Genomic DNA, 23,057 nt, shown 5'->3' with positions numbered 1-23,057 from the left:
GTTGTTCATACTGCTGTCCCTCATCTCCTACCATCAAGAGTAACTAAAAGTCATCAGTATGCTTTGTCTTCTCCCCATAATTTTCAAAAATAACTTTTTCTTTTTCATTACATACAGTTTTTTCTGTTGTGTCATGTATACTGTAGAAAGAGGCAGTGAAGAATCTTTGTTTGTTGTGCTGTTAGATAATGATATGTTTTTGCATACTTCACATTTTATTGGGAGAATAGGGTATAGGTAGTCTTACAGCCACAAAGATTTTCTGGAATTTTGTCTCTGAAGCTGACAGATTGGTGTATTTTCTCCCCAGGCATTAAATGGTTTTGTGTTAGTTGTTACGGCCGATGCTCTGGTTTTTTACGTCTCTTCCACTATCCAAGACTACTTGGGGTTCCAACAAGTAAGTATATATTTTTTTTCTTCTATTTTGTTTTCAGTGGTTTTACTTAATTTTGGAGGGCATCCGTTTGTGTATGTAGGATCTAACAGTTTGTGAAATAAAAATCTCAGTTGGGTACTTTGGGTTGGATTTTTTGAAACCATATTGCTTTTTCTGTCAGCTTATATGGATGAAATGGGTCCCCAGGCCAAGCACAACAGGAATATAATTTCCAGAGTTGAGTTAGGCAAGATAGGAAATTTTCACACTTAATTAGTCTTTACTGGAACAACTGTTTGAAATTTATACTGTGGTGTTACCCAGTTTATGATGCTGAGTGAGACATAATTCAAGGGGAAGGTAATTCTTTTAATAGAAACCTTTCAAATAAAACTAACTCCATATGCCTTGAGGTTTTAAGTATCAACTGGGTGATCTTAATATTTTTAGAATTTTAGTGTTCCCTTGGTTGTATTTACTTTATTTACTTATTTATTTCAACACCAGCATTTGCTATTTATAATTTATGGAGCAGATCATATATGGCTAACTTGCTTCGGCTTGCAAGCCAGGTAACAAGGTAGTAAAGACCAAGACTCAGTGAGCACATGTTGCCCTTCCTTAGAGAACTCCTGGGATTAGTTAATGTTAAGATGATAGAAGCTGAGTTATTGTTATCAGTTTGTATATTTGTGTACTGGATGATGGTAGATTCAGTTGCTGTCTAAAACCAGGGAGAAACTCTGCTTGGTCTGCAGTTTTAGCTAACTGATAAGAGATTGGGGAATGTTTGCACAAAATAAAATGTTCCAAACAAAACATAATTATTTCTGGGGTCACAGATTCTTTCAGTGTTGGGAAAAAAAAAAAAAAGATTGTAAAACAAATTTAGCATAAAATTTATATAGTAATACCAATAAATCAAGTGCATGATAGCGACTTAAAGTCTTAAAAGTTCCAAAAATTAGCATTTCTGCAATTTATTTTGGAAAATACTGATTCTTTTATGAAATTCACCAAAATAAAATCTGAGCTAGGCTTCTGCTCTTGCCATCTCCAAATTACTCTAGTTCTATATTTTATTTCAAATATTTTCTGTTTCTATAATGACTGAGTTTTCAATCCATGCAGAAACCACACAATTTAACTCCTCTCCATTGACTGGGGCTTTTCTTGAATATCTTTGGTGGGCTTTTTGCCCTTAATTTCTTTCAACCACTGATCCTGGCTATTGTAGCTTTGCCATTTAGATCACATTCCTAGCCATGCAATTGGTGGTGTTATGAGAGAATCATCACAGAATCATTTAGGTTGGAAGAGATCCTCAAGATCATTGAGTCCCACTGCAGCTTAAATGTAGCACTAAACCATGTCCCTAAGAACCTCATTTATACATCTTTTAAACATCTTCAGGGATGGTGACTCAACCACTTCCCTGGGCAGCCTGTTTCAGTGCTTCGCAACCCTTTTGTGAAGGAATATTTCCTAATATTAAATCTAAACCTTCCCTGGCACAATTTGAGGCCATTTCCCCTTGTCCTATCGTTTGCTACTTGGGAGAAGAAACCAACACCCTCCATGCTACAACCTCCTTTCAGATAGCTGTCTCCCCTCAGTCTCCTTTTCTCCAGGCTAAACAGCCCCAGTTCACTCAGCTGCTCCTCATCAGACTTGTGCTCCAGACCATTCACCAGCTTCATTGGCCTTCTCTGAACTCTATCCAGTACCTCAATGTCTTTCTTATAGTGAGGTGCCCAAAACTGAACACAGGATTCAAGGTGGGGCCTCACCAGCCCCAAGGGGGACAATCACTTTCCTGGTCCTGCTGGCCACACTATAATTGATGCACGCTAGGATGCTGTTGGCTTTTTTGGCTACCTGGGGACACTGCTGGCTCATGTCCAGTCAGCTGTTGACAAACACTCCCAGGTCTTTTTCCAACAGGCAGCTTTCCAGTCACTCTTGCCCAAGCCTGTAGCGCTGCCTGGGGTTGTTTTGACCCAAGTGCAGGACCTGTCACTTGGCCTTGTTGAACCTCCTACAATTGGCTTCAACCAGTCCAGATCCTTCTGTAGAGCCGTCCTTCCCTCCAGCAGATCAACACTCCCACTAGACTTGATGTTGTCTGCAAACCTACGGAGGGTGCACTTGATCCCCTCGTCCAGATTATTGATAAAGAGATTAGACAGAACTGGCCCCAATACTGGGCCCTGGGAAAACCGTTCATGACCAGCCACCAACTGAATTTCTCTTCATTCACTACAACTCTTTGGGCTCAGCCATCCAGCCAGTTTTTTATCTATCACAGAGTACACCCATTGAGGCCATGAGCTGCGAGCCTCTCCAGGAGAATGCTATGGAAAACAGCATCAAAGGCTTTACTAAAGTCTAATTACATAACATCTACAGCCTTTCTCTCATCCACTAAGTGGGTCACCTTGTCATAAAAGAAGATCAGGCTGGTCAAGTAGGACCTACTTTTCATAAACCCATGCTGACTGGGACTGATCACTTGGTTGTTTCATATGTGCCGCATGATGGCACTCAGGATATGTTCCATGACCTTCCCTGGCACCAAGGTCAGACTGACAAGCCTGTAATTCCCTGGATCCTCCTTCCAACCCTTCTTCTAGTTGGCAAATGTAATGCCCATCTATCAATCGACTGGAATCTCCCCAGTTAGCCATGATTGCTGATAAATAATTGAAAGTGGCTTGGTGATCACCTCTGCCAGCTCCGTCAGTACCATTGGGTGGATCCCATCTGGCCCTATAGACCTGTGTGTGTCTAAGTGGTGTAGCAAGTTGTTTACCATTTCCCCTTGAATTATTGGGGCTGCATTCTTCTCCCCATCCCTGTCTTCCAACTCAGGGAGCTGGGTACCTGAAGCAAAACTGGTCTTACTGTCAAAGACTGAGGCAAAGAGGCATTTAGTACCTCAGCCTTTTTCTCATCCTTTGTCACTATGTTTCCCCCAACATCCACCAGAGGGTGGAGATTCTCCTTAGCGCTCCGTTTGTCACTGATATATTTGTAGAAACATTTTTTTGTTCCCTTTTACAACAGTAGCCAGGCTCACCTCTAGACCTAGAATGGGTCAGGCCCAAGTACCAGCTGGCTAGTACTTGATTTACCAGTATGTAAAATTAAATTACTTAAACAAAGGCTAAGCATAACAGTTTAAAGTTGGCTTATATAAAAGCAGGTAAAGAAATACTTGACATAATGTTATTTATTTTTCTAAGGTAATATTTTTTTATTATTTTTTCTCATGTTTGCAGTCATTGGTGTTTCGGAGTTCTGCTCTGTGTTACTAAAAATTGTTTCATGAAGTTTTCCCACATGCATGCAAATGTATGTTTTTATCCTCAAGCAAAATGGATTTTGCTATGTCCGTAGCAGTGTTGTCAACCAGATAACTTACATTATCGTATAAGTTTCTTATTCTCTTTCTTTCCTGCTTTTTTCCTTTTTGTATGTAGTCTGATATTATACACCAGAGTGTGTTTGAATTGATTCACACAGAAGACAGACCTGAGTTCCAACGACAGCTACACTGGGCATTAAATCCTGCCCAGTCTGCAGATTCTGGACCAAGCATACAGGGTAAGAATGCAGCCAATTTATGTGTTTGCCTGTCTGATTAGTTAAGGGTTTTTTTTAATCTGTGTATGTAAAAAAGTTTAGATTATTTTGCATGAAAAAAGGAAGGAATAATATTTCTTAACCTTCTTTGAATTTATGGATATGTTTGGCTAACACTGGGAATTACTTTTTTTTCACTTTAAATAAGCACTGATATTAATATCACAGCACTATTAAAATACTAATTTTGCTTTAATTTGTGAGATTTTCATTTGTAGTCTTGCATGTCTGATAACTAGTCCTGTGGCAAGTAGCAAAGCAGGTAATCCTGCATGTTTGTTTTGTGAACACGGCAGTGAGAAGTGGGCAGTTGCTTTTGGGGACATAAGAGACAAGGAAGTTTTGTTTTTCTGTGTTTGCCCTCAGTTAGACAACTTGTCTTTAATCAGTGTTTGAGTGAGAAAGTGATTTCTCTGCTGAAGTAATGATTGCTTTTACATCTGCTGCTCCTGGTTACAGATCATGACACCAAATTTATTAGCTTAGGAAGGCCAGCAGGTAATTGGGAATGGCAGCTTCTTTAAGCTCTTCAGGCTGGTAGATCCACTCCATGATTAAGAATGTGTTAGTTACGGTGTTAATATATGTAATATTGCATTCCTGGTTGTAGAAAATGTTATGGCTGTTGGGCATCATGATGTCTTCCACATCTGTTACTGTTGTATTAAGGCTTCCACATAGGCCAGTACTTCTCTTGGGAATAGAAGAGGAATAAAAGATTAAATAGATGACCCTTTAAGACCAAATGGTGTGCTTGTTAGAGCACCAGATTGTCACATGTTATTGACTGATATTCAAGTGACCTGCTGTATTGTGAAACACACTGCTTACTTATCGGAAGAGAGATGTGTTGGTACAGATAGTTATGTGTAATATGGGAAGTGAATGCTTGCCTGATAATAATGACAAACCTGTTGAGACAACTGTAGTGCTCTGTTTTGCACAACAGTAATTTAAATATGTAGGTGAAGCTCTATGTTACTCTAAGTTACTTGATCATAGATATTTTTTTAATCTAGAAAAAGTCCATATTATTTTTAATGATCATTTCTAAAGCAATTTGGTTTAAAACTCAAATTGTAACTACTCTGACATTTATACAGTCCTAAAATTACATTCAGCCCTTTGAAGGCAACTGTGAGGCTGATGTGGCCCCCAGTGAAAATTAGTTTGACACCTCTGGTCCACACAATCCAGTTGAAAACATGCTGCAGAACTAGTTAATATTACAATTTGGTATAGCAAACAACTGCTGGCACTCAGAAAGTGGTTTTTTATGTGGTGGCTTAGTGTTTGCTTCAGAGTGAAATGGCATTCCATAGCACTTAAGCAAGTGCACCTGAATTTACAAAAGGTTGTATTTGAAAAGTATGATGCCAGGTTGACTTGCCATCAGGTTTGACTGAATAATGGAAGTGAGTGCTTGGGGTTTTTTGTACCTGGTGTGCCTAGCTTACTAGAAACTGCTAATTATTTTGGGGCCTCAAGTAGTATAAAATGTTTGAATGTTGAGGCTTTTTAAACTGAATTCAGCTTTATAACAAAGGATAACGATATGATCATAAGGATTCTCCACATTTTTGCTAATTTAATCCATTTCCTTTTTAATACATTTGGCTAGCGTTATGTAGATATTTATAGATATATTATAATTGTTCTCAGGCTTAAGCACAGATTGCAACCTGATCTGGGAACTAATTCTGCCTCTGCCTGGACTAGTTGTTTCTAACTCAATACTCTTGTATGCCTCTGGACCAGTGGTCTCCTCAGTTGTTTACTGTGCATCTCCAACACTCCTCCCAACCCTGTCATGTTCCCAGAGAAGTCTGCAAAATTCTGATTTTTCAGTCTGTTTTGCACCCTCAACTTTGGGTTGTCTTTTCAAGTTTGCTTGTTATGCAGCCATATATGGTCTTGAGCTTAAAGAGGAAAAAAAGCACTTAATGCACAGCATGTTCTGCACATTACTGCGTGATGTCGATGAGCTGCAGTGTGAACTTCATCAGGGATTTGGGTTATACCTCCTGTAGTGTTACCTGGTGATTTTGCTCCAGGGATTGCAGATGCTCTGTAAGACTCTGCCTTCTCACAGTGAGTCACTTCTCCAAGATCCTGGTGCTGAAACCTCTCTGCCTCCTGTCTGCCTGGGAAAGCACAACAGTATTCCCTTCCCAAATGTAGAAGGCTTGGGCTTGAAGCCTATTCCCTCTTGTTTTGAGTTCTGTTCTGCCCCTCTCATGAGCTACAGACTCCGTTGCTTCTTCTACCACAGCCTTGTTCACTCTTGAGAACTGCTCATTTTACTAGGGAAGTTGTCAGACACTTGAGAGAACCGGGTAAGATACCTGCATTCAGATTACAGCTCTGTATTTACCAAAGGAATAACACTGAGCTGCTCCTGTCGCAGAAATGTTGAAGGATGTGCCTGCCAGTGACAAGGATACCAGCAGAAGCTCTTGCACTGCTTAGTGCAGGGGTCTCAGACTCATTTTCACTGGGGGCCACATCAGCCTCCCAGTTGCCTTCAAAGGGCCGAACGTAATTTTAGGCGTGTATAAATGTAACTACTCCTCCTTTTAGACAAGCCTAAAATTACATTCGGCCCTTTGAAGGCCACCACGAGGCTGATGTGGCCTCCTGATGAAAATGAGTTTGACACCGCTGGCTCAGTGGATACTAGAGCTGCACTCCGTAGACACTCCTCAGCCAGAATATTTATCTGAATTGGAGGACTTAATCAGAGCCCTTCACGGAGCCTGCTACTGATGATTAAAGTCTTTCCCTACATCCCATCCAAGAAGGTTGCCCATAATCTCATTTATTTCCATGGAAGAATTGGCTGAACATACACAGGGCCTTTGAGACACCCTAAACTACTCAGCACTCTCAGTACACTCCTGCCTGGCCAGCAGCTCTTCCAGTCAGCTCTTCTAACAGTAGCCGACTGTTGATGCCAAGTTTCTTTCAGCCTCACTAGCTGGCATCTTTCTCAGTAGTAGTTGGTCTTGCAGGATTGAAGTTGTGGCAATAGAAGAGGAACATAAATACTGCAATTGCTTGGTGAGAAAAAAAAACAACAGTATTTTAGTGGCTTCCGTGGTGCTGATGCTTCTGAAACCTGAATATTGATACATGCAGTGTATTAACCATTTTGAGGAGCCCTCGAGTAATTTGTCTGCAGGGATTCTGAAGGATGTCAGAGTTGGCATTTTTGAAAGATGGGTTGAGATTTGTAAGCTGTTTCTTTGGTGCTCTTTCTTCATAGTCATTGCTTCTTCAGAGAGTGTCTAATCTGTTTCAGCACCTCTTGGAGAAGCACTGCCTCAGAACTGCTGAAAATTCTCACCAGCAACTAGGCAATTAAAAACCAATAACCTGCAGCAGTAGGAAGTAAGGGAGTAAATTTGCTTTTGTCTGAGAATCATCCACATGACAAGTGTGGGAATTTGCTATTTTCTAATATCAGTGTTAGGTAGTAGCTATCTTGGACTACAAGCATCTGAGTTTCTGTACCTGTGAGATCAGCTTGTAATGATGAGTTTGGCCAACACACAGTTCTGCAGAGGTCTGTAATTTCAGATTATCCCTTTTATTACATACTATCAGCTAGGGCCCTTTTTCTCTATACCTTGAAGTTTGTTCAGCAAAATTTAACCTTGCATAGTAGTTCTTTTAAGAAAAAACTGAAAAGCTGGATAATTCAGCATTCTTATTGCATTTGTATGGGCTTACGTCGCAAGGTCTCTTGGTGAGCCATCAGCAATCTTATCTGATTCCAGTTCAGTCCCTTGAATTAACAGAGCTGGTTTTTGGTCATGATTTGTTTTCCTTTGGGTTTGATTTGCCATTGTACAAACCACCTAGCCTATCTGTAAGTTTTTTCCAGCTGTCCAAGAGGCAGAATTGTGTTCCAGAGAATATAATGTGGTATGTGATTAAGTGACACGCTCTCCCTGACTTCATCTCCAAGCCTGGAAGGTCAATATGGTTTCTTTCTTAAAAACGGTATTCTTCTTTTGTCCATACATGGCAATCGGTTCTCTTGGAGTACATGGCCTGTTTTTTAAATTACAGAATATTTAGCACTCCAAAATAGCATTTTTAACTGTTTTCCTTATTTTTTTGCATGCATGAATTCCTAGGGAATGACCAGTTTGTGGTTTTTTTATATGTATTACAAACAAGATCACTTTGCTAAGTTTGTTGTGAGTAGACATGCTCTGGTATGTCTGTATATGTAGCCTCATGCAGAACATATGTATTCTATCAGAAGTTTATTGATTTGTCTTCTGTTTTTACTTTATATTCCAAATGTTTAAGTCTATTAAGTCTGTTTTCTAAATGCCACTTAGCAGCAAATGCTTGTCCTGAAGTGGCAGAAGAGTATCATGTTGTTATCTTAGTTGTCAGCCATGTTTCTGAGTATTTTTAAAATTTTAAATAAGCGCTTTGTGTTCCTTTGAAGAGGTAACTATAGTGTTTTCTTGATCAGCACAGGGATGTTTTTGCTATTGAGTAGCGCTTTTTTTGTATCTCTTAGAGAAAGTGCTCACATTGTGGTGGTTCTTTAAAGATGCTTTATTTTATTTATTGCTACCAACACCTTTCACCTGGCTGTCCGGAAAGTAAAAATTTCACAGTTTGAGACCATCAACTGATCTTCTGTATATTCAGCTCCTATAGTTACTGTGCCTGGGTGCCTACTTCACTTTTGCAGATCCTGCCATTGCTGAAATGTGGATGTGCTCTCTGCTGAGAGCCCTGTTCTCTGCAAATGATTCAAAATTTAGGTTGGTGACAAACGTAATTAATGAATTCAGAAAAAAAAAAAAAAGCATGCAGTTTTCAAGTGCCAGAGCCTGTAAGACAAAATTCTATTAGAAGAACTGATACCACTGATACTTAACCTCACATTGTAATCAGTATAGGTTCTGAGGATGTTTCCAGTTTACATGGATCTTGCTCAGGTCATGACCTAATGCTTTGTTTGTGAGACGGAAGGTGATTTGTTATAGATAGCCTTCAAATAGGTGTTCTTCTAAAAATAATCCTTATAAATAATCTTTTCCTGTAGGAGATAATGGCTTTTCACAGCCAGATACCTATTATAACCCCGACCAACTTCCTCCAGAGAATTCTTCCTTTATGGAAAGGAATTTCATCTGCAGGTTGCGATGCCTCCTGGATAATTCCTCTGGGTTCCTGGTGAGTATGAAGTTATGCGAAAACTTCCGCACATGCTTGCAAGCTGGAAATCTGTATTATACATACAGCAATTCACTTTATTTGTCAAGTGTCTGTAGATACTTGAGCTGCTTGAACCAGCATGTTTCAGTTAGTGATGCTAAATGACAAGTAAAGATTGTGTTGTTGAGTTCCCCTTCAACATGGTGTTACATCCAGGTGCAAGTTTCCTCTCTGAAATATGAATAAGCATCTGCTTTTGCAAAGTACTGTGTGATTTGTAGATAAAAAAGCTATACGAATATTATTTTCTTTTGGATATCTTGAAATGCAGTAAGTTATAATAACTAACAGAACTATGGTTTTCCCTTACTTAGGAAAGTCTATGCTTGTTCTTTTTAATAAACATTTTGTTTGTCAACACTGTAATTTTAAAAGAAATAATATGAGTGTATCGCTCTCTAGGTGACTTCTTACAAACAGAATTGTTTATAGGAGATTTTGCAGTTTTACACACATATTTTATACAAATGAATGACAGAAATGCAAGAGAAATAATGTTATCTTACTTGTATGTAGAATACCATGTTCATTGGAATACTAGAAGATCTAGTTGGCATTTGCTATTATATGTTTTGGGGTTTTTTGAGAAAACAACTTTCCAGTTCTTTTTCTCGTGAGTTTATTAGTAGATCTCTAAGTGTCGTGCTTGGGGGTACAACAACAGTATTCTGTACTTATTAGCTAACTTCTGTGTATGCCATGGTACAAAACTTGAGTCTGATGGGTCTTAAAGTTTAAAAAATGTTTTACATCCTCACAGATGTATCTGACTCTTAAATGCTTCCAACATAAACCAGTTACTTTTTTCTTCTTCCTAAGGCTATGAATTTTCAAGGACGGTTAAAGTTTCTCCATGGACAAAACAAGAAAGGGAAGGATGGTACTGCTTTGTCTCCTCAGCTCGCTCTGTTTGCTGTAGCAACTCCCTTGCAGCCACCATCTATCCTTGAGATACGAACCAAAAACTTCATCTTCAGAACTAAACACAAACTGGATTTCACACCTACTGGCTGTGATGCAAAGTAGGTGTAAATTCTTTTGCATAATGCTCATTTATTGTTGAGATAGGTTTCAAGTATGACTTCGAAAAATAAAGCTGGTTACTGTTTCAATCAATACTGATGATCATGTAGAAACTGTTACGATTTGTCTCTTCAGCCCTGCTAGTAAGGAAAGAGAAATGGAATTGTCATAATTATCAATGTATTTATTATTAATACTTCCTTGACAGAGCATATTGCTTTCTGACTCTCAATCATTAAAAACAAAACCAACCAACCAAAAACCGCCAGAATCACACAAAACAGAAGTTCCAGAAGACAGAATACTAATGAATTAGGGAAGAAGAAAAGTTTAGTGTTTAAATCTGCTTGGAGTTTGGTTTCTGAACTGATAGAACAAGTGTTTCATTTTGTTCTACATGCTTATTTTCTCCTTCAGTTCAAGTATATATAATCAAAATGTTATTTACCTCAAAATAAACAGATGAGGTCCTTTTTTATAGTAGAACTTTTACCTATTTCCAAACTATTATTTTTCCTGTATAAACTGGAAACACTATTGCATTCCTATATTGACATAACATAGCTATGCATGGCAAGAAGCCCGTAAAGATGCTTCTTTATTAAATTAAAAGCTTTGGGCCTTCTTGTTTCCTTCTCTATTCCATCCTATTTTTGACTGATAGTGCTTAAAGCTTTCAGACTAATTTTCAGTAGAATCTCTCATGGATTTCCATGTCTGCTTACAGAATAATGTAGAGTCAAATTACTTAGTGCTCTACCTACTGATAAATCAAAATATTTTGCTATGAACTGATGGAAGTTAACAGAATGTTAATGCAGGCTTTTTTCCTCACTGTGATTATTTTCATTGTGCTTTACTTGAAGCCTTCAGTTTTTGTCACATTTTACACTTGTGTGTATGTTGTTCCCCATCTCTACTTTTTCCTCCTCCCTCCATGCCTCATCTTTGGATCTCCATTTCTTTGGTCCAAATCCTTTTTCAGTCTCTTTTTTGACTGCTTCATTCTGTCATGTATCTCATAGTGCTTACACAAATGCGTTAAGTTCTTTATCTACCTGACCTATAGTAAAGTACTCTAATGTTAGCTTCCAGAGTCGAACTTGACTCTATTGCCTGTGCTCCTCTGAGGTGTTTCTAAGAAAGCTTAAATGTAAACACAGGTGTCCCAAATGACTCAACAGCAAAAGTGATGTAGTTCTGAGATACGCTCTGCTTTCAAGTTTAAGCTACTAAAAATACTATTTTGGGGAAGAAGTTCTAGATAACTAAAGTTAAGCCCCTACTGAATTTTACATGTGAGCTTCTATAGATAAATGAGGTGAAACAGGGCTAGGCAAACAGCGTCTTTCATTGCAACAGATGGCAGCTGCCTGCTATAAGTGGGTATGTTCACAAGTATGGAATTCAGAGTCCAGCTGAACTGTAGACATACTCTTGTTTTAACCATCTAATAATTTTGTGAACCTGTTCCTAGTCAATGAAGGCAACTTGGGGGAACTAGTAAAAACTTTGATTTATTAACTTTGTGTCAGGCTATCGCATACAATTGATATTGCAACAAAATATAGTTATCATTGACGTCTGAAATATTCTAGCCATAATTAACTTGCTTGGCATTTGTTCTGTGAGTTGATTCATCAGCAGTGCTGCAATTCTTTGTTTTTACCTTCCAGAGGAAAGATTGTCCTGGGATACACTGAAGCAGAGCTGTGTATGAGAGGAACAGGATACCAGTTCATTCATGCAGCTGATATGCTTTATTGTGCTGAAAATCATGTCCGAAGTAAGCTTTTTTCCCTGAGAAAGGCTGTATAATCAAAGCATGGATTGTAAGAATACTGAAAAAAAATACTGTGAAGTACTCATTTTTTATTTTTAAATAAAAAAAGGTGGCCATTAACAAAAAGAACACCATTTCATGGGATCTTTCCATCCATAGAGAAACTTATGCTGGATGAAGAAAATTTAATATTCCTGTCTAGACCTTTTTAGGTTATATATTCCTATTTCTGTCAAATCTTACTCTTCTCATCTCTTTCTCTACTCAACCCAACTTCTGCTATTTAAACAACTTCCTTTGGGTAAAGGCACTATTTCAAAGATAGGAAATTAAATAAAGAAATTTCTTTTGATATCAGTGTAAGATATTTAACAGAAATTAAGCTCTGATTTAGCATGTTAGTATCCTACACATTTCTGGTTTTAATTCTTGGCAGCTTAATTTGGTTTAAGTAACAATTTAAGGAGAGAAGCATAACACTTAGAGCTACGGAAATAAGTATCAGCTATCTGAATGTAACTACTTAGAGGACGATTTTAATTTTTTTGTTAGCTGTAGTGTTTGTCTTTGGAAGTTAGAAGAACACCTTCATGATATTTTGGCACTTATTTTCTGCTGACTGCTCTTGAAAAACTGTTTTTTCTTTTGTCCGCTTAGGTACAGTTAAATAACCCCACGTGGTAGGTTAGTTCTCAGCCTATATTAAAGAAATATTCTATTTCAGGTATAGCACAATCACTGTCGCCTATCAGTGGTTTTGTTTGTTTGGTAAGGAATAAAAAAGGAAAATACTTCTAGAATAGAATGGGTGAAATTTGGTTTGGAACTTAGTCTTAAAACTGGTTTTGTCCCATTTCTGATGTCAAGATAAAAAACCAAGTCTTTTAGCAAAGATTTTTTTTTTGTTAGGTTTCTTAAGCTTTCCAAATATTTTTTTTTTTAATTTAATTTATCTGTCTAGTAATGCAGTGTTTTCAGTAATGTACAATGAAAATGCATTTTGTTTAACAAGCATTGCTAGTGAAGTGATAGTGGGGGTGAAAACTAGTTGATTTTGAAGTACCTCTGCATTAGCCAGTCAAACTGTGAAAGAATTGGATTCAGAGCTAATGTGCTTTCTAATTTTTTAAGTAACAGTCACTTTTCAGATGTAAAAGAGACTTAGGCTTTTGTCATTTACATGTTCTAATATTTATTAATTTCCATTGTTGCAGAAATAATGGTTGAAGATCCATATAGAATGTTGCAAATCTGTAGTGGATATCTTACAATTGCTTGGAGCTTTGGCTTTTATTTTGCCAGTAAATTAAAGCAGACATCTTAAACTAATTGATCATCCTGTTTCACTAGGAGTACATTAGTGCCACACAGAAATGAGTGGCTGAGGACGTGAGATTTATAAAATTGCTTTACAAATGGGATTATTTTCATGACCTGCAAGATTTTTCCTATTTTTGTTCACTGGACAGTAAACGATATGCTTACTCTTTTACTCTAGTGATGAAGACAGGTGAGAGTGGAATGACTGTATTTAGGGTTCTAACCAAAGAAAATCGATGGGCCTGGTTACAGGCAAATGCACGTCTTGTCTACAAAAATGGAAGACCAGATTACATCATTGCCACGCAAAGACCTCTTACGTAAGTCATCGTTGCATAAAGCAGTATACTTCAAAAACCAAAAACTTTTGACCTTGTCTATAGTCAGAAAGGAATTCTTTAAATAAGCCCCCTTTAAATCCTGAACTCCAAAAAGAAAACCTCTTTCAATTTGCTAACAAACATTGAAAAGAATTTTGATATTTCAGTACTTATGTGGCATAGTCCTTTATGTGTAAAACTGTCGACATTTTGATTTCCTATAAAATTAAGAGCAGTGGTATAAGCACCAAGTTATTCCACCCAACCGCTTTTTAATTCATTATTCATGTTAGCAAAAAATAAGAAATCCAACTGCAGTTGTGCAGAAGAAACAACAGATAACATAAAGAAATTAAATCCTTTATTGTGCTCAACCAAATGCTACATAATATGGAATTCATCATTATTATACAGATTAAGTAATTTCTGCTAAAGAGTCTGTAAAATGGAGAAAAAGAGGTACTTCATTATTGAAGTATTCATTTATTTGCTCTGGCAAGAAAAACATAATGCATGGAACAAAGCCCACTTATTTTCATTTTAGCTCTTAATACACAGAAAATGGTGTATGCTATCTAGATTTAATTACAAATATAATATGTAAGGTGGTATTACGGTCATAAGCTCCTTACTTCATAATCTGCCTCTTGGTTTAACTCAGCCAAGTTGAGCTGGAATAGCTAGGAATTTGAAAAATGCCTACAAATAGAATAGTTGGGGTTTTTTTTCATATTAATTCCAGGGAAACAAAATATTGCAGAAACTGTTTCATCCTTTAGTATTATGCTATGTATCTGGTTTATTTTCAGAAATGAAGAAGGAGCAGAACATCTACGGAAGCGTAACATGAAGTTGCCCTTCATGTTTGCCACTGGGGAGGCTGTGTTGTATGAGGTGTCTTTCCCTGTGTCGAGCCTTATGGATCCCTCTCAGATGAAGAATAAAAGCACGATGGGAAAAGGAACCAAAGCAATGCTACACAATGACTCTGTGGATCCAAACTCCCTCCTAGGTGCCATGTTAAGGCAAGACGAGTCTATATACCTCTGCCCTCCAGCATCACAGAAACTTTCCTTTGAGCGGAATTTCTTTTCAGACAGCAGGGATGAACTGGGTGGTGGTGGTAGCAGCGGCTGGACAGGTAATCTCCTGCCTGCTGGAAATCACAACGTTCTCAAACAGGAGCTGGTACAGTGTTCTCAGGATAGTGCTATTCCACTTCCTGAAGACAGTGCAGCACTCTTTCAAGATAAAACCAGTGATTTGTACAGCATCATGAAAAATCTGGGCATTGACTTTGAAGATCTAAAATGTATTCAACAGGATGAGGAGTTTTTTAAAACTGAATTGTCTGGTATGGATGATATTGGGGACATTGACATAACTGATGAAATCCTGACTTATGTTCAAGATTCCTTAAATAAATCTGACTTCTTATATTCAGGCTGTAACCAGCAGCAGCCGCTGGTCCAGAATGAAGGTTGCTTGGTACAGCAAGAGTTGGATCCACAACAACTTCATCAGCACCAGAAACACCTCGTGGAACAGCAGCAGCAGCAGCAACAGCAGCAGCAGCTCTGTCAAAAGATGAAACACATGCAAGTCAATGGGATGTTCACAAACTGGAGCTCTGGCACCAGCATGCCTCTTAGCTGCTCGCAGCAGCAGCCCCAGCAATATGTATTCCCTGGCATGCATGGCACTACCTCCGAGCTCTCCTACAAATCAGAAGTAAACGCTTCCCCTTATGCATGTAGGCAAGAGTTTCTTCCTTACAAGCAACCCACAGCAATGGTGTCCCAGCTTTCTAATTTTGCTCAAATGGATTTCCCTGTAGCAGGTTTTGACAGATCAACCTACTCTGCTCCTTCCAACTTGGAGGATTTTCTCAGTTGTTTGCACCAAGTCCCTGAAAATCATGACTGTGAGATGAACTCCGAGTCGGTTATGTTAACTCCTCAAACATGCTATGCAGGTGCTGTTTCTATGTATCAGTGCATGCAAGAAGCACAGCCCAGCTGCATGGATCAAATGCAGTATGATCCTATGATAGCAAGTCAACAAACCTTGTTGAACAAGGTAAGGTAAACAGCATTGTTGTATTGTTGCATTTTAAACCATGTTTTTATTGTTTTGGATGTCTACGGGGATGCAGTTTGTTATAATTGAATCACTGAGTTTGGAACTGATGGGTTAGCAGTGTGTGAATGTCCTTGTTTTCTTTGTTCGTTAGAATAAAGAGAGCTGCATTTGGTTGAGTTCTTGTGTAAACGTATCCACATCCTCATAGCTCTCTTTGGTATTAATAAAGCAAGAATGAGTAACTGAAACTATTCTGCTGTACCTACCAGTCATTTTCCCAGTAGGAGCAAAGGAGAAGGATATCGGTCAGAAGCTTGGAATTTGCTTATATACCTTTTTTTAGAGGTGTGGAATGATGTCAGTAGTATCGTCTAGCATGTTCATTTTCATGGCATATGTCGTAAGGATTCAGAAAAATATCCTCTTTTTAAAGTGTTAGTGTTCTCTGGATACTCAGATTTGTCAATGATTTTAGGATTACTTAAAGTGTCAGATTATAATATCACATAAATAGCATGAAATCTTATGAACTATTGCATTTTTACACATGATGATACTTTCAAAAGCATTTTTATATATTACCATAAGAGAAAGACAGCTTGCTCTTCAAGCTGGTGTCTAAATTGTCTGCCGAAGACAAAAGAGCAGGAAAAAAAATTATTAATAGTAGATAAGGTGAACCTTTTTCACATTGTTTTAAGGAGAATGCACAATAAAAACCATAGAAGAGAGGAGCCTGGCTGTAGCACAGACTACAGTTTTAAGCACAGTTCTTCATAGGTAAAATTAACTTAGAAATAAAACAGTTCAAGTACTACAGCAGTTCCTGATTCTGAATAACCTCTGTTGAAATAGTTTAAGTTGTAACATTTATTTCTGCTAATGCTGCTTGAGTACAGAGCTGCAATTCTTTTTATTTTTCTTTTACCTCAATGCTCATAAGTACTGATCCTACAAATGCTTATGCACATGCATAAGCATTTACAGAATTAAAGTATTAATTGGCATTTAAACTACACAAGACAGAGGTGAGGAATGCAAGTAGAACATACCCCATTTTTCAGTATGCTTAATACAAGTACAAAACATATCATTTTTAAAACTATTTCACTAATGGAAAAAATGTAATTGCAGAATTACAGAACTTTAGCTGAAATATATATAGCCCAGTTCAGCAAGATAAGTAGCTTCTGCCTGAGTGCCCACGGGCTGAAGTAGCACAAAGTGACTTTGGCGAACTGCAGTGTGCGAGTGTGCACAGTGCTTGGCTGCGTGTTGCCTGGGTATGGTCAGTGTTATGGGTCCTTCGTAGTACTTCATAACAGGTTTGCAAAACAGTTCCTGAGTCATCCAAGTTCGTCCCTATAGCAGTATAAAATTGTTCTTCTCACAAAACCTATGCTGGTGCGGTACATCAGTTTTGAAAAGCTAGCACATAAGCAATTCCCTTTCTTTTTTCTTATTGGTTTCAAATACATCTATTTTGTAGATTTTGTTGTTATTCTGCCTTAGTGATTTTTGTTATGCCCCTTTTCTCTTATTTTCTTGGTCACTTCTTATCTGCTTGTGAAATTCTAATGACTAAGACAGCATCTCTGAATGCAATGAATTAATAAGTCTATTGCGTGATATTTACTAGAACACTGTGCTGCAATAAAAATATTGCCTTTAGCTTGTTTGTCATAAGAAATGAACAAAGGCCACTTTGTGAAAAGTTACCCTTAAATCATCGAGAGGCAAATTCAGCCCTTCTTGCCATGGTGTACTAATGCTGTGTGGATCTGGACTGCATTTGGTTAAGCGGAAGCTTGGTCTGGAATCAATGTTGCCGTTATGCATGTTGGCTCCTGCTTAGCTCTGGAGAGATCTGCTGAACATTTGTCCAAATTAGCTTAAAAGAGGAGCACGCTTCTTGATGAGATAAGGAAGGATAATTCCCCCAATGCCTTTTGTAAAAGAGTGATCGTAGATAGCCAGTAGTTATTTCCAAGTCCTGGTGGATCCAAAACGATGTATGCCAACTGGGTGCAGTGGGTGTGGGAAGAGACTGCTTGTTTGTGAGCCAAATAGCATTGACTTTTGCAGCCCATATTGCTATATAGTGTTCACATGAAACAAACCAACATCACTTCTGTCAGACTGCACTGAGTTTTGACCTCTAGTCACATCTACCAATTAACATTTTCATAGATCAACAGCAAAGTGAGGCTCTATAAACCAAAGTTGTTATGTTGAGAAATGTTTTGATGTAGAAACATTTTTTTTTTTTACCTAAAATGTCATTGCTCCAGAGAAAGATAACCCAATATTTATATATGCTCATATTACAGAGATTATATTTGGCCTTGTATCAGAGGAAATAAGAACTTTAAAATATGTAAACCCATTGGAACTAGTAAGTCAGCAATATATCTGCTGCATTTGAAGTAATCTTGTAAAATATCACCTGTACCAAAGCCATGATGGCAAATAATAGGCATTTCCTTATTATAAATAGGGAGAATGTATCACTGCTTATGACAATAAACTCAAGGTTGGATTTTATTGCTAATTGCTAACTTTAGTAAGGATGTAACTAATTAGATAGGATACTACTGTCTGAGCCTATGTTCATGCAGCCAAACCAAAGCAGGGCAGTCTTTGTGGCTGGATTTAGCACAAGGACATCCCTGTCTGGGGCTGGAGGCTGGAGAGAGGGCAGATGTTGCTACACAAGCCATGATTGCTATCCTTTCCTCAGCCTTCTAACTCCCATTGATTTTTGTGTGAATAGACACGGGGATTAGAAAGCCAGAAGGGTCTGTTGTGGTCATCTGCCTTGATCTTCTGTCTAACTTGTAATTGCAGTAGGACCATAACCAATGCAGTCTAAAACACTTTCAGTGATGGAGAAGAGCAGAAAGGCCTCAAGTAATTTGATTGCTTGTTTAAAGTTGATAGGAAGAGACCTTGCTACTTACTAGATTGTGTGTTGGAAACTTTCTTAGAAATTTTAATGAGCTTGCTCTTCTTGTTCAGGGAGAATACTGAAATTATCTGCTTCTGTCAGAAGTAATCCTAGTTTATGTTGTTGTAGCTGTCTTTGAAAGTATGGCAACTTTTATTAAAAGCATGACTCACATGGCTGTAGTCTTGTTAAAAACTTAGCATAACCATGCACGATGAATCAAGTTTCAATGTTTGCATAGAAGGAAAAAAAAGTTTCCAAAACCCAGTGTATTTTGATAGATGAATGAATGTATAATACATATTTTCTAGGACAAACTTTGAATGGGTGAGTATTTATGATATAAGCTACTCCCAAAGAGGTGATGGAAATGTTTAAAATTGTTTTATTTTCTTTGCATGACCGAATGGAGTATTTTGTAGATAAAGTGACTTTTCCATAGCATGACAGGAAGCATTACATCAGATGGTTAAAATAATCCTATGAACAGTTATGTTGAGACTGATGAAAGCCATTCATTGCTCTTACTTGGCACTGTCAATATGAAGACTGTTTGTTAAAAAAGCCCACCCTGTGACAGCTTGGCCTATGGACTGATTGCAGGATTCTTCAGCTTACGAGTAGAACTGCATGTGCATTCCTGGAAGAGCTGTAAATTCTGGATCGCATTGCAGACATGAAAATATGTAAATAGGTTGCTTTTAAAATGCAACATCTGGATGTGGGAATCAGGAGTGCTCAGTCAGACTGTGCTTTCTACAAATGGAAACTATATTATGTCTCAGATAATAGCGATGTTTCTTTACTTAGCCAGAAGTAGCACTCCCACTGGCTTCAACATGGGGAAGTTTCAACATTGATTCAGATCCTGCTTTAATGCAAATTAACTTCTCATCATTCATCATTTAAAAAAAGAAAAGTTTTAAAGCTATTCATTATATTTGAAGACAATTTCTTCCAATCTGTGTCTTTAGGAGGATTTTTTTTTAACTTATAAATAAATTGTTTTCACATACTAACCATTTATATTATCTTTTTTCCTCCCAGTTCCAAAATGGTTTCAATGGAGGAAACGTAAATGAAGCATATCCCTCTCAGTTAGATGTGATCAGTAATGCACAGACTGCTACACATCTTCAGCCTCTTCATCATCCGACAGAACCCAGATCCTTCTCAGATTTGGCATCTAGTGGATTTATGTGATTCAGATCTAGAGCTCCATCTGTGATTTTGTCTGGGCGTCAGGCTGCTCTGAGGAAAAGCTTGCTAAGACTGTCTTTGAGCATTGGACTTTAACAGCTAAATTACATTTTGAGAATATAAGGTTGGTTGCACTATATACTGGTGGATATGTAATCCAAGACCTGGCTTTTTGAGTGACAGGTGGAACTAAAACTTCTGACTAAACTTGTGTGTGTGTGCTGTTTTCCATCAGATTGACTCTGTCATTGCAGTATGGATTACATATGTACTACAGACGATGTCATGCTATACAACATAAGATAAGGCAAATGGTTTTGTTATTTAGAAAATAATTGGGCACTTTACAAATAGCATCAATGGCACAAGGAAGATGATTTCACACGTGGATTATTTCCAGGCTTTATTTTTTAAAAATCTAGTAAAAAGCTCTGAATTCATGAGAATCAAAAGCACTTAATTTTAATGCATACTAAGCTCTTTAATCACTTATTTTATATTTAAATCCTTTTGTTTTACGTCTCCATTTCTAGCACTTTAATAGAAAGCTTAATACAAGGATATGATATGCAACTTCAGGTTTTCTATGAAACAGATCCCTTGCATTCCTCCTTTTCTTGTCAACCTTAAGTGCCTCACAATTTAGCTACCTTGTTTCTGATGGGAGCTTATTTTAGCAAAACTCACTATATAAATGTCATCCATATTATGCGAACTTTTATCTAACATCTACAGTGCTACTGGCTGTATCTTTTTTGTTCCCCTGAAGATAATTTGTTTAAAGTATGACTTAATTCTTTATCTGTGGATTTGTTACACTATTACCAAGAGTTATTAATGTTCTGAATCTAGTTCAGTTTTAGAGTTTTGGTTTATTCTATGCTGGTTTTCTGCTTTCTTCAGGTAAAACAGGGTATATTAAAAAAGCAGATTTTGCTGAGGGAAAGGAGCAGATCCTCAGGATTTGTTTTTGATTATTAATGTTAAAAAACCTGTGCCTTATCTTGTGTTAAAATGGTCATAATGTTCTTTAGAAATAATACAAGGCTGCTCTATGCAAGTACTTTCATTAAAATGAATATTGAAAAGGATTACATTTTAAATAAGGGGGAAAGGAGTCTCAATAGCAGTTGGTATTAGCATTTACTTTGACTGCAGTTTTCAATGTTCATAGTGGGGAAAGGGTCAGTTGTGGTTTAAAGTTTATCCCTAGCAAATTGCACTGCAAAGTACAGAGAGGTTATTCTTTTTATGTGTGTTGATCCACTTGAAAAGCCTTGTGCAAAATATGAAATTGGGGAAAGAAAACAGTCATTAGAGGAATTCTCCTTGTAATAGGTTTTATTTTCAGGAAAAGGAAACTAAACAAAAACAAAGAAACAAACAAACAAAAAACCACCACATCCACAAAAACATTCTGCGGTTTGGTTTTGTTTTTATCTGAGAGGATTGTTAGAATTGCAGACACCAATGTTTGGTGCAAAATAATAATCTACATGAAAAATACAGAAATGTGTATATGTTCAAAATATTTCATACTCTTGTGTGTTGTATAGTTCATACATAATAAAATGTCTTTGTAAAATATTTTAAACAAGTTAATTTTAAAGTGTTACATCATTATATGTTCAGAACAATTTTATTACGTTTGTTATATATAATATAAAATGGCAATTTAGCCAGTTTGTTTAAAACGAGCAGAAGTAAATTGGCTTCCTCCAGATGGTTGTTAATATTGTTTAATACAAGGACAATCACTTAAAACTGAAATCCTTTCATTGCTGAAACATCCTTTCTTTCAAGAAGATAGTATTTTCTTCTATTCTGTGTGATATGATGTGCTAGGCCAAACTTTTAATTCAGTTAAAGCTTTTCAGATTAATAACTTTGACAGTTCTTTTAAGTGAAATCACCAGATATGAAAGGGACATTAAGGAATAAATTACAATTCAGGAAAGGCCCATAAAGGCATTGTGGGTTGTATTAAAATGTTGCTTTTTTTTTTTGCTAACGTTTCAGATTTTGTTTTCACCACAAGACATCAGTAACAGGTTTAATTAGTTTCATTTGAATTAATTTGTGATTCTGTCTTTTAATTGAAGTCTTGTTTTAAGCCAATATCTGAAACGTCTTCCATATCCAGCTAGTGTGTATCATATTTGCATTTGAACTTGAAAAACAGAAAAATGCTGTAAAACTAGAAGGTTCAAAGGGATAATGTATGTTTTACATCTTACAATCCAGTATATATCCTGTTTATGAATTTAGTTAAACCAAATACGTGTTGTCCTATCACTAAGTGCCAAGGATGCAGTGCTACGGTTGTACTGCCCTACTTACTGTAAACAAGTTAGTTGTTTATATGCATATCAGCGTATTTTGTGCATTATCTTACGTGTACAACATTGACTGTATTAGTGCATTCTTGATCTGCACCAAACTGTACCTACAGTGCACAGATGTTTCTAAATTGGATCGCTATTAGCCCTTCAGATCTGTTATAAGTAAGATTATAATCCAGTGTTAGTCAGTATTACTATCCATTTTTGTACAAGTTTTCTTAGCTTGTTTTTCTTTCCAGTTCTTATCTCTCCTTTGCTATGCCTGTACATACCATGCAATACACCTCTTGTGTTCAGGTATGGTTTTGTAGCGCTCTTGCTCATCTCCAGTAAAGTTTGTAAGACATAATATATGGTAATAAAATAATCACTTGAATGTAGCTAAAATGTATATTCTTTTACTGCAAAAATGTTTGATTTCAACAGTATACAAAAAGATACGTTATCATATAGTTATTAATATCTTTTGAGAGCTCGTCATCTGATAGTTTACAAAACTATTGTTATTTACGTCACTGTGGACTTTGCACTTCTCTAAATATTAGATGCAAATACAATGTATATAATGTAGAACAGTGAAAAATTGTGTGTGTTTGTCCGTGGAATTAGTATCTTATACTGGCATGAAACCGCGTTTATTTATAAACCTTGTAAATAGTAAGCCCCAATTAGCAGTTGGAAGGCTTCTGTATTCATTGCTTAGTGACAGTAAATTCACAGTTCAGCAATACTGAGGCAGGAATAGATTTCTGCATAGATGCTGCTAAAA

The 23,057-nt window shown here is 37.2% G+C and overlaps 1 protein-coding gene across 1 annotated transcript in view; it reads left to right on the top strand.

Moving 5' to 3' along the window:
- The window catches only part of AHR (aryl hydrocarbon receptor), a gene marked incomplete at its 3' end in the record, with an annotated part of 61,573 nt that extends 41,624 nt beyond the window's left edge, over positions 1-19,949 (top strand). The window contains exons 4-11 of the mRNA XM_080339897.1: positions 311-400; positions 3,862-3,985; positions 9,099-9,229; positions 10,091-10,293; positions 11,971-12,080; positions 13,576-13,717; positions 14,527-15,796; positions 19,794-19,949. Of these exons, the coding sequence (XP_080196023.1) occupies positions 311-400; positions 3,862-3,985; positions 9,099-9,229; positions 10,091-10,293; positions 11,971-12,080; positions 13,576-13,717; positions 14,527-15,796; positions 19,794-19,949 (2,226 nt within the window). The remainder of the gene's footprint in view (positions 1-310; positions 401-3,861; positions 3,986-9,098; positions 9,230-10,090; positions 10,294-11,970; positions 12,081-13,575; positions 13,718-14,526; positions 15,797-19,793) is intronic.
- Between the last annotated feature and the right edge of the window lie 3,108 nt (positions 19,950-23,057).

This window comes from Nesoenas mayeri (genome assembly GCF_963082525.1).
Source record: "Nesoenas mayeri genome assembly, chromosome: 2".
NCBI classification, from domain to species: domain Eukaryota; kingdom Metazoa; phylum Chordata; class Aves; order Columbiformes; family Columbidae; genus Nesoenas; species Nesoenas mayeri.
Note: the sequence above shows the minus strand (reverse complement) of the source record. Positions and strands in the feature narration are given on the sequence as shown.